The 12,834-nt window shown below is 51.3% G+C and overlaps 5 protein-coding genes across 5 annotated transcripts; 2 read left to right on the top strand and 3 right to left on the bottom strand.

Annotated features, from left to right (window-relative positions):
• Positions 1–216: 216 nt before the first annotated feature.
• T069G_06009 (uncharacterized protein) lies at positions 217–1,215 on the bottom strand (the record flags this gene model as incomplete). Its single annotated transcript, XM_056173219.1, has 1 exon — positions 217–1,215. The coding sequence occupies one exon, from the start codon at positions 1,213–1,215 to the stop codon at positions 217–219; it is 999 nt and encodes a 332-aa protein (XP_056030077.1).
• Positions 1,216–1,530: 315 nt separating this feature from the next.
• Positions 1,531–4,322, top strand: T069G_06008 (nop14-like family domain-containing protein; the record flags this gene model as incomplete). Its single annotated transcript, XM_056173218.1, has 2 exons — positions 1,531–1,824; positions 1,884–4,322. The coding sequence occupies 2 exons, from the start codon at positions 1,531–1,533 to the stop codon at positions 4,320–4,322; spliced, it is 2,733 nt and encodes a 910-aa protein (XP_056030076.1).
• A 593-nt stretch (positions 4,323–4,915) lies between these two features.
• Positions 4,916–7,453, top strand: T069G_06007 (tRNase Z endonuclease domain-containing protein; the record flags this gene model as incomplete). The annotated part of the gene is made up of 1 exon (XM_056173217.1): positions 4,916–7,453. The coding sequence occupies one exon, from the start codon at positions 4,916–4,918 to the stop codon at positions 7,451–7,453; it is 2,538 nt and encodes an 845-aa protein (XP_056030075.1).
• A 282-nt stretch (positions 7,454–7,735) lies between these two features.
• Positions 7,736–9,358, bottom strand: T069G_06006 (uncharacterized protein; the record flags this gene model as incomplete). The annotated part of the gene is made up of 1 exon (XM_056173216.1): positions 7,736–9,358. The coding sequence occupies one exon, from the start codon at positions 9,356–9,358 to the stop codon at positions 7,736–7,738; it is 1,623 nt and encodes a 540-aa protein (XP_056030074.1).
• A 962-nt stretch (positions 9,359–10,320) lies between these two features.
• Positions 10,321–12,834, bottom strand: T069G_06005 (protein kinase domain-containing protein; the record flags this gene model as incomplete). Its single annotated transcript, XM_056173215.1, has 7 exons — positions 10,321–10,548; positions 10,609–10,696; positions 10,755–11,093; positions 11,163–11,217; positions 11,288–11,635; positions 11,701–11,782; positions 11,890–12,834. The coding sequence occupies 7 exons, from the start codon at positions 12,832–12,834 to the stop codon at positions 10,321–10,323; spliced, it is 2,085 nt and encodes a 694-aa protein (XP_056030073.1).

The raw sequence follows: 12,834 nt of genomic DNA, 5'->3' as shown, positions 1-12,834 counted from the left end.
GCTGGCGTCGCCAGAATCGTCCAGTCCCTTTGCTACTGTATTCGCGTCAGATGAGTTGATATCTCTCCAAGACAAGGGGCGACGGACCTCATAATTGTTATATATACATCTCTCGTCACCATCATCATCCCGCTGTGTATGATTCCCGTCCGCAGACTACCTGTAGGTATCATCTCGCGTGTTTGAATGTACTTCCTGCCTACACGCACCACAACGTCAAGCTGGAGGAGATGCGTCTCGCTCAATAATGTCTTCCCGGCCCAGGGGTCGTGTTCCGTCATTGAGAACCATTGCCTCGCGATGTTGGCGCCGAAGTCTCTGTTCTTCTGCCGAATGCTCCCTAGTCCGCCGGCTCTGTTGCTCTCCCGAATGCTCTCCCGCTGCAATCTCCTCTTCCACTTCCATGAGCAGATCGGGAAGCTCTCTCATTCTACGTCGAGAGCTTTCTTTGTCGATCAGCCCTGCTTTTTCCAAAGCTCGTAAACCACGCCGTGAATGCTTGATGCGGTTCACAATATCGGTTATCCGGTTGTTTCGAAACTCCATGTAATCTTTAAAGTTGTGGCGTCTTTCCTCAGCAGTATTCCCCCAAGCTTGCTTCGCAAGCCACTTCTCAACAAATTTGGCCTTGACGAGCATAGTGGCCCCGTATTTGTTGATCAGCTCTGTGATGAACATGAGGCAGAATCTTTCGCCCATATCGCGAAGAAAGTATTCGTCCCAGTGAATATCAGTGACCTCTGGGAGATCGGCGCTCTCCATGCACAACTCCATGCATCGCACCAAGGCGGAATAGGCTCTTTCGTCATGCAGTCTCGCCAGCCCTTCATTGCCTGTCTGGCTGGTGAGCACAGCAAGCGTCCTCAGGGAGTCCATTCGCTCTTCATAATCTGGTCGAGTGATCCCGAACCATATATATGTTATTACTTCAGGGTCATTAGCAGCTCTGTCGCACAGAATCTTAACCGCAATTTCTTTGATTGAGAAGTTTGGATGGTCCAGAAGCTTTTCCAATGTGTCTGACTGAAGCGAGTCCTCGGTGTCCTGCGTGATGTACTGCGTCTTGGGCTCCGACGGAGGAATCTCATTGTCGTCTCGGATAAACGTGAGAGCTGTGATGATCGTACTAACCACACCAAACGTAGCCAGCCCGATACTAACTAAAATTACTCGCTCATCGCGTGCAAATAATAAGAACCGGCTTGTCCAGCCCATGTCGTCCCACGAGTGCCTCTTTTCCGGCGGGATCACATGGAGAAGGTCGATAAATGCATAAGATACGGTTGCTGGTGATGTTGTTATAGGTGGAAGCTTCTTGACGCAGCTCAGTTTAAGTCACGTCCCACTAAGTAAGGCACGTACCCACTTTCCTGTTTGTCCCCACCAGCGACCTTTACGCTAGGCACCGCTATCGATAAGCCGCCGTCAAAAAATTTAGCAAGTTCAATTCGCTGTAGCAAGCCATGTTTCTGTGAGCAGGCAACTTTTCGTGATCAAAGATTTGGTCGTGGAAACAAGCAATCGTCGACCATGGCCGGCTCCCAGCTCAAGCGCCTAAAGGCGTCGCTGAGAGAACAAGGAATTACAGGCCCTCAAAAGTCCAAGAAGCAGCGGCGGAAGCAGGCTCAGGATGACCCGTCTCGGAACGACAAGCGTCTGCAGAGAGGCGTTGTTCTCGAGGGCATTCGAGAGCAATTCAATCCGTTTGACCTCAAACATGCTGCGCGCGGGCCCAAGTTTGAGGTGACTACCAATCGGCCAAAGCCTGGAAATGCTGCCATCAAGGGACGACCTGGTCTGGCCAAAGCTGCCGCCGAGGAAAAGGTATGGAGGCGCCTCTCCCTCTTCCCCGCCAAGTATTTCTCTGACACTCTATACAATAGCGCAAGCAAACCCTCCTCGTGGATATGCAGCGTCGTAACAAGGTCGGTGGTATTCTGGATCGACGATTCGGCGAGAACGACCCAACGATGGCTCCTGAAGAAAAAATGCTGGAACGATTTGCCAGAGAAAAGCTGAAATCGCACAAAAAGAATTCTCTTTTCGATCTGGAGGATGACGAGCCAATGGATGGTTTGACACATATGGGGCGAACCTTGGCTTTTGACGACCAGGAGGATCCAGTGGACGACTTTAACGAGGATGACCTCGAGGAGGATGGCGAAGATAGCGATGGATCAAGCCGCGAGAAGCGACTTAAGCGCCTGCGCGCCATCATCGCAGCAGGTGAAGAGGAGGCCGAAGAGGGCGAACCCGAGCGTAAAAAGACAAAGAAAGAGGTCATGGAAGAAGTCATTGCAAAGTCAAAGCTTCATAGATACGAGCGACAAGCGGCCAAAGATGACGACGAGGACCTTCGGACGCAGCTCGACAAGGAGCTTCCCAACATTCAACAACTTCTCTCGTTTGGTATCAATAAGCGTCAAGACAATGCTGCGCCGTTGTCTGCCATTGCGGGCGTCGAACGAGACGCCTTTGACAAGAATTTCGATATTGAAGTCAAACGACTGGCTCAAGATAAGAGGGCGCAACCGTCCAATCGCACCAAGACAGACGAGGAGAAGGCAGAAGAAGAGTCTACCAAACTCAAGAAGCTTGAAGAAAAACGCCAGAAGCGAATGATGGGCGAAGAGGTATCAGACAGCGACGAAGACGAAGCGGATAAGAAACGCGACCAAGTTTCTGGTAATATGGAAGAGGAGGAGGACGATGACGATGAATTCGACCTCGGACAGGGTATCAAGGCTAGACCGACAGCGACGGAGCTGGGCTTTGATGATGAGGATGACTTCATCATCGAAGACGACTTGGTGGCTAGTGGATCTGATCTGGACCTTGCAGACAGCGACGACGATTTTGACAATGAAGGTGAAGGAGATGACGACAGCTCCGCAAGCCAAGCCGAGAATAATGAAGATGACGATGACGAATTCACAAAGGGTCTATTGAACGAATCCGAAACTAAAAACCCCATATTCCAAGCAAACTTCTCTTCCAACGACAAGCACGACGAGAACGGATTACCATTCACCTTCCCTTGCCCTCAGTCATGCTCCGAGTTTGTGTCCATCACCAAAGATTACGACCAGGCAAATTTGCCAAAAATCGTCCAGCGCATTCGAGCGCTACACCATCCCAAACTTGACAGCAAGAACAAGGAAAAGCTAGCGAATTTCGCTGTGGCCTTGGTGGACTTTGTGGCTCTTCCTTGGAATGCAGAGACATCACCATCCTTCTCCGTCTTGGAAAGTCTTGTGCGTCACATTCACTCTCTCTCTAAGATGTTTCCCCTCGAAATTGCCAAGCAGTTCCGGCATCATCTTGGAGAGATCAGCCAGACTCGACCCATTGCGCTGCAGCCGTCAGACCTGACGCTTCTCACAGCGATTGGGACCATCTTCCCAACGTCCGATCACTTCCATCAGGTTGTGACCCCTGCAATGCTCACAATTGGCCGGTACATTGGCCAAAAGGTGCCTCGAGAGATGTCAGATTACGCCATTGGAACCTACCTGTCCATTCTGTCCCTGCAGTATCAACAGTTGGCCAAGCGCTATGTTCCCGAGGTGATGAACTTCTCCCTCAACACAATCTGCTCCCTTGCACCAACAGCCCCGTCACATCTCTTGGGTAACTTCCCGATCCATGAACCACCGGCTGGAAGCCGCATTAAAAAAGCCAAGGCTGTTGAGCTAAGGCGTCTAAACCTCTCCGACTGCTTGCCTGAAACTTCACAGGGGGGCAGCAATGCTCTCAAGATTGCTCTGTTCACTACAACTATTCAATTGCTCGATGCTGCTGCAGACTTGTGGACTGGAAAGTCTGGGTTTTTGGAGACTTTCAACCAAGCCATTGAAGTTTTGAGTCACATCAACAGCAAGTCATCACGAGAGCACCTCCCGGCAGCTGTAAGTGATAAAGCAGAGAGGCTAGAAGAGAAGTTGAAGCGGATGTCGCGAGTCTCACAGCTATCACGCCGGCCTCTGGAGCTTCACCACCACAAACCCCTCGCGATCAAGACGTATATACCCAAGTTTGAAGAGACGTTTGATCCCGATAAACACTATGATCCTGATCGCGAGAGGGCCGAGATGGCCAAACTCCAGAAGGAGCACAAGAAGGAGCGCAAGGGCGCCATGCGGGAGCTGCGGAAGGACGCCAACTTTATGGCGAGAGAGAACCTCCGGGTCAAGAAGGCAAAGGACGAAGCCTACGAGAAGAAGTACAAGAGACTCATTGCCGAGATTCAGAACGAGGAGGGACGAGAAGCGAATGCTTACGAGAGGGAGGCCAAGGCACGCAAGCGAGCGAACCGCAAGTAGATGTAGATGCAGATGTATATACCTTGTGCAAAAGCTATTTAATGGAAGTATATTCATACCATGTTTTCGTAGCATTATGAGTCAATTGATAAACACATCATGATAAATGTTTTGGATTCCCCGGTGAAGAGTCATAGGAGAGAAGTATAAGTGATTTTAGGTGGTGGCAAGGCTAGCATGTGGCTGCCCCGCCAGGCAGCTAAAGTGCTGCTTATCGGCTCTATCGCATAAAAAAAGTTCATCGTGGGGTTGCACCTGGAGCTGTAAATGACTGCAAAGCCTCTCTCCTCCTCATTCTTTCCCTTTCCTTTTCTCCTCTCCCGCTGATGGAACCATGTGTATCCAGGCGCCTCGTCTACTCCGTATCAGTTCCGCTTCGATATCTCTCTTCTCCCGCCGGTAGACGGACGCGACAGCTTAGCATTCTCAGTCTTTCCATCGCCAGATACTCTACCTCTCTATCCAGCAATCCCACGAGGCCGCGGCAATCGCGACTAGACAGCTCAATTCACACCCCTTATCTACCGTTACAACATCACCATTTACGATTCTACTCCAGGATCTTCAAAAAGGCTCACGCCGATTCCACCACAATGACGACCACAGTCGAGCTTGCCGCCGTCCCCTCAGTCGACACTCCAGGCACCTGTATATACATGCATCACGACAAGCGCTCGTATGTATTTGGTCGCGTCACAGAGGGAACGCAGCGAGCATTTGGCAGCCGCAAAATACACATGGGGGGCACAGAACACGTCTTCCTAAGCGGCAGCGTCAACTGGGAGCAGTTGGGCGGCCTCTGTGGCTATCTGCTGAGTGTTGGCGGAGCTATCGAGTCAGCCAAAGAGTTTACAACGCAGGAGAATGCCAAGAGGGTGCAAAAAGGCCAGAAGCTTCTTAACAAGACTCTTCATGCCGGAATTGCGGTGCACGGCGCGGATAACCTGTGCCACACGCTGGCAGCATGCCGACCCGTCATCTTTCGACAACCCATTTGCGTGCGAACCTACGAGCACAGGACAGACCCGCGAGCTACAGACGCGGCAAACCTCGAGCCAGATTGGTCAGATGATGCCATCAAGGTCTGGAAGATCCCGGTGCGGCGAGCACGATCGAGTAGTCCCCGTAAGAGGCGGCACAGCGATCCTGCCATGGCCGTGGATGAGAATGCGTCTTCAGAGGAAGCCGTATTTCAACCGCGACCATCTGTTTCGGATCCAGAAGTTGCGAGTGCGATAGTAGAGAGGATCATGTTCAATGGAAGTTTGAAGAACAGATCCGTGTTGATACCCAAGAAGATCCGAGATCTCAAACCCACAGACAAAGCTGCCATTGTAGAAAATGGCACAATCAGGCTGTACAAGGGGCCTTACATGGCTGACGGCGCGGAAATTCCAAACCCGGATGATACCGTGTGGCATTTCCCAGACATTGGAGAGGTTGGGGTAGATGACAGGAGCAATAACGTTCTCGCAATCAACCACTTCCCACTTCCCAGGACCACATACGGCGAGACATCTATGAGTTACATCATCAAGACCCATGACCGCAGAGGGAAATTCAATGCTCCTGTGGCAAAATCTCTAGGAGTCGAGCCTCGAGACTTTAAACTCCTTACTGCAGGCCAGAGTGTTCAGGGAAAGGATGGCCTGGTAACGCCCGAAATGGTTCTCGGAGAGACCCAACGGGGTAGAGGTATCATTATAGCGGATATTAGCAGCCAGGATTTCGTCGAGTCCTTCATGGAGCGACCTGAGTGGAAGAGTAAAGATTTAATGGAGAACGTCGCCGTCATGTACTGGATCCTGGGACCAAACATGACCGGCGACGCACGAATCCAGCAATTCATCCAGCAGCATGCCGGCATTAAGCACATTTTCTGCGCAGACGAGGCATGCCCAAACATGATTACTCACCCCGGTGCCGCTACTATTCAGACCAAGTTGCGCCGAATCGATCCTGAAAGATTTCCTCTCCTCAAATTCGAAAACACTGTCCGATACCCGGCCCCTCCAGAAGGCTCTCCGATTGAGTTGGGCCGTGCTGGACAAAAATTCCAACTTATGCCGCGTCTTGTATTCGATGACCAAGCCATTGCTCCGTTTCCTGATTTGGTCGAGGCCTACGACTCTGTAGACGAAGAGGTCCTCAAGATGGCCGAAGAGGCCCGCGCTGAAGCCACAAACCCCGAATTTCTGGAGCGGGTTGAGAAGCAAGAGTTTGACATCCCGAACCGTGACGCAGAAATTATCCCTCTCGGCACAGGTTCATCTGTTCCCAGCAAATACAGGAATGTTTCTGCCACGCTGATTCGAGTTCCGGGAATTGGAAACTATCTACTCGACTGTGGTGAGGGAACACTGGGCCAGATTCGACGCCTTTTTGGCGCTGAAGAAGCGGCAGATGTTCTGCGTAACCTGCGGTGCATCGTTATCAGTCACGTCCATGCCGACCATCACATGGGCACCCCTTCGCTCATCAAGGCATGGTATGAACAGGCCTTGAGAGACAACAGCAACGCTACACTCGCAATATCCTGCATTGGACGCTACCGAATCCTGCTGGAGGAGCTGTCCCAAATCGAGGATATCGGTTACCACCGACTACGCTTCCCCAGCTGCCCCTGGCCAAAGGAGAAAGACCGAGACCTGACGACCCGCGAGGACCTCGGTGAAGAGAACTTCGGTCTTGCTTCCATCAAGCGAGTTCCCGTTCCCCACTGCTGGCGCTCGTTTGGCACACAGCTGGAGCTCACATCCGGTCTCAAAATCGCCTACTCTGGCGACTGTCGGCCGTCGAAGCTGTTTGCGCAGGAATGCCATGGTGCGCACCTCCTGGTTCACGAATGCACCTTTGGCGACGACAAGCAGGACCACGCAAAGGCCAAGAAGCACAGCACCATGGGCGAGGCGCTCGGGGTGGCGCGCGAGATGGGCGCTCGGCGGACTCTCCTGACGCACTTTTCGCAGCGATATTCGAAGTCGGACTCGTTGAGGAGGGAGCGCGTCGAGGGCGTCGAACATGATGTGCTACTGGCGTTTGACTTTATGGCGGTGAAGTTGGGAGACTTCCAGAAGGCGGCATGCTATTTGCCGTCGGTAGAGAGGTTTATGGAGAAGCTGGCGGATTAAGTTGCGTGCGTATGTATATATAGCGATCATGAGGGTGATGATCAAAACCCAAGCATTGTTTAGATAGATGGAGAAAATACTCGATATAGAATCTCCCGTCACTCCTGCAGGTTTGCTGCTTGCTCGGTCGAGCTAAGCTCATCTCCCCTGAAAAATAAAAGACTATGGATATCCTCACTTGGCCTCTTCTTCTCTATATATATCACACTTACAATATAGCAAACCTCCGTAAACTAGAGCAAATACCCCATCCTACAACGATACAAGCAAGCATACCATCCATCACCTACTAGGTCCTCCCCACCCCATCGTCTCATAGCACGACGCAGCATCTTCATCCTCCTCTCTCCCTTCCAACATCGCCAAAGCCGCCTTGTGATTCTCACTCCTCTCCCACTCTCTCTCCATCTTAGAATAATCCACATTCCCATTTGTCAGCCGCAACGATGCTGGAGTCGCTGTTTCGCGCGTAAAATACCCAGAAATCGCCGAAAGCGCTGCATCAAACATCGTCGTCGGCTTCGTCTGGCTTTTGACCTGTTCATCGCAAGAGTACACGCTCGATGCCGTGTCCCCACGAGTCAAGACGTCTTCGCCGTGGGGCAGTTGAACGATGTGTGGCGATTCTTCTACTTTGCTTGTCCAACTTGAAGTTGTGTTTGTGTCGAAGCTGAGCTTGTTCTGTATGCTGATGCTTTTATAGGATGCGTCGTCGTCAAGGGTTAGCTGGCGGTGGCCTTGCACCAAAAATTCTTCTTCGACGGCTTTCTTTTCGCATGTATCTTTGTCTAATGACGTGTCTTCCCAAAAGTCGTGTTTCTTCTGCCCATCAGGCTTGGAATCCGTCATCGTCTCCGTAGTGACGTTGTTCTTCTGAGCTGAGTATCTAGTTCTCGTGCAATCACACTCCTTGTCTACAACAAGACGGGGAAAAGATTCCGGCTCCTGTTCCTCTTGCTCAACTACCGTCTCCTGAAGTGACAATAGCGTCTCCATCTTCTTCTCAGTCTTCCTGGCAAGCTTCTCCCTATCACGCCTTCGAAGTCTCGGCTGTCGTGGAATCGGTAGTCCCTCCTTTGTCAATCTCACTCTCATGTTTTTGCGAACTCTGGGCAGTTTTCCCTTCCTCCTCCGTCTCTCATCTCGTTTATCTCTCTTCTTCCTCGCCAATGTGCGCATTTCGACAATCTCACTCGCCATAGCTTCGCTAGATTCACAAATATCCTTCTGGCCGTCCTCCTGAAAGAAAGATATCCACGAATCAATCACCCTTAGCAATCGCGGTCTCCTGTATTCCCGCCCCGTAAGCTCCGTATTATACATCTGTCTCGCCAACACACTTGCCCGAAGATCCGTAAGATATATCGAAGAGCCACCAATCACAGCAAGCATACACGCCTCGCACTTGGTCCTGACGCAATCCGGCATCCCACCCCTGAGATGACACCCAAAGAGACGCTGAAACTTGTATTCGCCCAACCAAAGCGCCGTTATAGAATCGATTCTCTTCATCCAATCCTCCAGTGAAGGTTTCAGCATCTTCTTGAGTCGTAGGCTTCGATACCGGTTCGTCTGGATTGTACACTCGTCCGCAACCAACTGCAGTATACATCGGACGATTCTCGAGTCTAGAGCTTTATGTGCTGTGCATAGTCTCGGTCCCTCAGAGTAAAGGGATAATCTTTGCCCGCATATGCCGAGGGTGAAGAGAGTTAGTAGATTTCTTGGGCGCAGCAGCGTAACGTCGAGCCCCTTGATTTGTTGCTCTTGTGTAGCGAGCCAGTCTCCAGCCCGATGGCCAAAGTAGTCGGCGGTATCCATGTAAAGCAGCTTGGTGAGCTGCTGAAGAGCTTCATTGGAGATGTCTGCAAGAGATAGGTCCCGCCGCTTAACGAACCACGGCATGGTTCCGCATCTGTCTCCTTTTCCGGTCGTGGTTAACAGTAACGGTGAGGAGACTCAAAACATAGTCAAGGCAGTGGTTATCAACAAAGAAAGGGGAAAGAGGGTTGATCAATGACGCATTAATCTCAGTGAGATGATGCAGATACTACAAAGATAAAAAAAAAAACTTGGCCCTCCTTTCTCCTTCATGGCTTCATTCCTCTCTTTTGCCAGTCATCCGGCCGAGTAACTCCTTCACATGCATAGCAGTAATAGAAGATCATAAGTAGTCGAGCAACCTCGTATAACTTGGATAAGCGTGAAGGAGTGAACATACCATCTCTTTATAAAATATCCATCCCCTTAAAGACAGTTCTCTCGGCAGCATGCATGGTATGACCATACCTGATCAAGCGACCTCTTCTCGGCTTGTTTCGAATAGGCCTTTCAACCTTGGTTGCCGTGAACATCATCTGAAACGAGCATATTCAAGTTGTAGCAGGTCAAGACTTTTAAAACATTTTGATATCGCAATTGTGGAGGGTATATTAGATTTTTCGATCAAGACCTTTGCACACTTCGTCCACCAACAACGAGGCGCGCCCTGCCCTGCTTCGTCGTGTTATAAACCATCCCCAGTATCTCTCACCCCTAATCCGTGAATGTGGACGCCTAACCCTCCCAAGACGATGAAACCTCTGAGATCAAACCCTACGCTAGAAAAAAGAAATGAAGAACAAATGAAACAAAAAAGAAAAAGAAAAAGAAGAGAAAAGGAGAGAAAAGAAGGTTGGAACTGCAAACAGCTCAAAGCGCTAAAGTACAATGGCAAATCTACCGGAGGGTCATGTTGGCACCCCTCCAGCGGGAAATGGACTTTCCCTCCCTATACACATCCAGTGTGTGTGCGCTACCACGGAATCTGATCATGCTTATATAGTCATTATAAAACGAAATATGTCGGCTCGTCCTTTGGTTATACTTCATCCAACATAGTGGGCGTGCTGTCTCGCCTTGTCCACCTCTAGTCGTCTCCGTTCGAAGCGAATCTTGGCGGCCTCGGTTCCGTCGTCAGGCTGGGCCATTTCTTTGAACCACGGGTGGTTAAGGGCCTGCTTGGCCGTGATGCGGTGCGCAGGATCGTAGACGAATATCTTCCTCAGCAAATCAAGGAAGTTCTTGAAAAAGGTTGAGTTTGAAGGGATTATGTCCTAAGCCGCCCTGTTATTTCGCTGCCACGTTTTAATAACTGGAGCGGTACAAAAACTTACGCTTAGGTGCTTCATGGCCTTAACAAAGCGTCTGGAACCCCTGGTTGTGTCGGGGGTTGGATAATCGAGCCTAAGTCTCTTGAAGTACCTGAGAGAAATCCGGTCAGTATGGTCATTGTCGTTGATCAAGGGTGGCCAGTGCTCACTTGGAAGCAGGATTTCCTCCACTCCTTGTAGACATCTTGTTGACCGCTTGGACAAGATGGGTGTCTATCCTAGAGCCAACGACAGCCTCCATCATGGCTAGGTGTTCTAGATTATCGTGTGTCTGGAACAAGGCATCGCCAGTAAAAAACTCGACCAGGATGCATCCTATGCTCCAAATGTCGCAGGGGAAAGACCAGCCCAAGCCAAGGATGATCTCGGGAGCACGATAATGGCGGGTACTGACAACCGATGAGTGATATTCGTCTTGGAACGTAGCTGATCCAAAATCGATCAAACGAATCTCGGTGTCAAGAAGCACCCGTCGCTGAGATGCCTGCCTATTAATCGTGGTAGAAGACGAAGGGATTTTCCTGTTATACGTAAATGTTTGATAAGAGTTATCACACAAGAGAATATTCTCCGGCTTGAGGTCGGTATGAATCAAGTTCAAGTCGTGAAGGACTAGAAGATGCCCGGTCAGTTTTTGCCTCAGATTTGCTTTGCTTGAGATTCTGCTTCTTCGTGTACTTACATGCTACGCTGGTGAAGAGCTGTCTGGCAAAGTTCTGGATCTGGCTGTTGGGAAAAGGCACAAAACCGTTGCCTTTGAGAAAGTCGAAGACGCTTTGGCCGAGAAGATCCATGACGATGCAAATGTGGCCGCGGTAGTCAAAACAGTCTCGCAGGTGAATGCACCGATTCCTGTTCTCTTCGTCGTTGGCCTTGAGCGTAGCCAACACGCGAAGCTCGATCCTGGAAGCGTCGCGATATTTCTGGACGGATCGGATGATCTTGACAGCCACGGGCTTGTTTCTCTTGACGTCCCTGGCTTCGACCACTTTACCAAAGGTACCCTGACCAAGGAGACGGACAATCTGGTCTAGAGACAATGGTGTTAGCTGTCAATGCCCGAATGGGAGAAGGGCTTGTCTTGTTTATACATACACTTTTCAGTAAGTTCCGCATCTGGGACAACGATGTAGTGGCCATCATCATCATCGACCTTGGCATTTTTGCTATAGTGACGCTGTGATGGGGGGAGAAGGAGTTAGCAGGTGGCGATTCCTCATCGAACCATTTTTTCGCTCTTCTTAAGCGTAAACAAAAAAAGAGGCAGTACAGGTTCAGACTTACATCATGAATGACTCTAACGGGAACCTCAGCAGACTTCTTGGGCGGGTAAGGGGGAGGCTTGTAGGCCATGTAGGCGCCTCCCAGGCCGTCAACATCCCTTCGCTTGGCCTCGTTGGCAGCCTGCTGGCGGGTGGTGCGCTTGCGCTTTAATGGCGCGGCCAGCTCATCATACTGGCTATTTGACGAGAGAGACGTGGGCGCGGTGGTGTTCAATGCCGAGTTTGTTCGGTCGCTGGAGAGGGTAGAGCCAGCAGGCGTGGCGGCGTTGGGCAAGGGCGTGTTTGTGTGCGAGCCTGTGTGAGAACCGCCCAAATACTGGACGTGGTAGCCCAGCGGCGGGTCGTCTCGTCTTCGCTTTTTCGCGGCCTGCTGAGCAGCGGCGGCGGCGGCCGAGTCGGGCACGATGGTATTACCATTTGTGATCTTGCGGCCCGTGTTGGCCTCAGGCTCAGGCGTGTCGTCAATGACAATGATTTCCTTGGGGAGGCCGTTCCGGTAGAAATTGTTCCAATCGGGCTCCCGAGAGCGCCGACGCTTCCTGGACGGCTGGTCCTCAGCGACAGGGCGACCAGTGGCAGGGACGACGCCGGAAGTTGTCGTCGTCGTGTTTGGCATGGTGGAAGTATAGCTGTCGTCAAAGCGAGCAGTCGCGGACGAGTTGGAGTCTTGATGGCTGTAGTGGCTGTGAGGGGGTCGAGGCACGGGTTGTGAACTCTGGGCTACGCCATCCGTCAGACTGTAGCCCGCGTTGGCGGCAGGCTGGTGATGGTAGTAGTAAGACTGAGGGCGAGCCGGACTCTGCAACGCCGGCTGGTGGTCCACGACTGCCGTTGTGGGCAGCAGTGAATTCGCGGTTGTTGTTGTGCGATAGTTGGAAGAGTATGGAGGGTGGAGGCGGTAGTGTGTCGGCGGGAGAAGGGCCGTTGCGGTTGTAGGTGTCGACAT

This window comes from Trichoderma breve, chromosome 3 (genome assembly GCF_028502605.1).
Source record: "Trichoderma breve strain T069 chromosome 3, whole genome shotgun sequence".
NCBI lineage: Eukaryota > Fungi > Ascomycota > Sordariomycetes > Hypocreales > Hypocreaceae > Trichoderma > Trichoderma breve.
The sequence above is the reverse complement of the archived record's forward strand: the minus strand, read 5'-3'. Positions and strand labels throughout refer to the sequence as shown.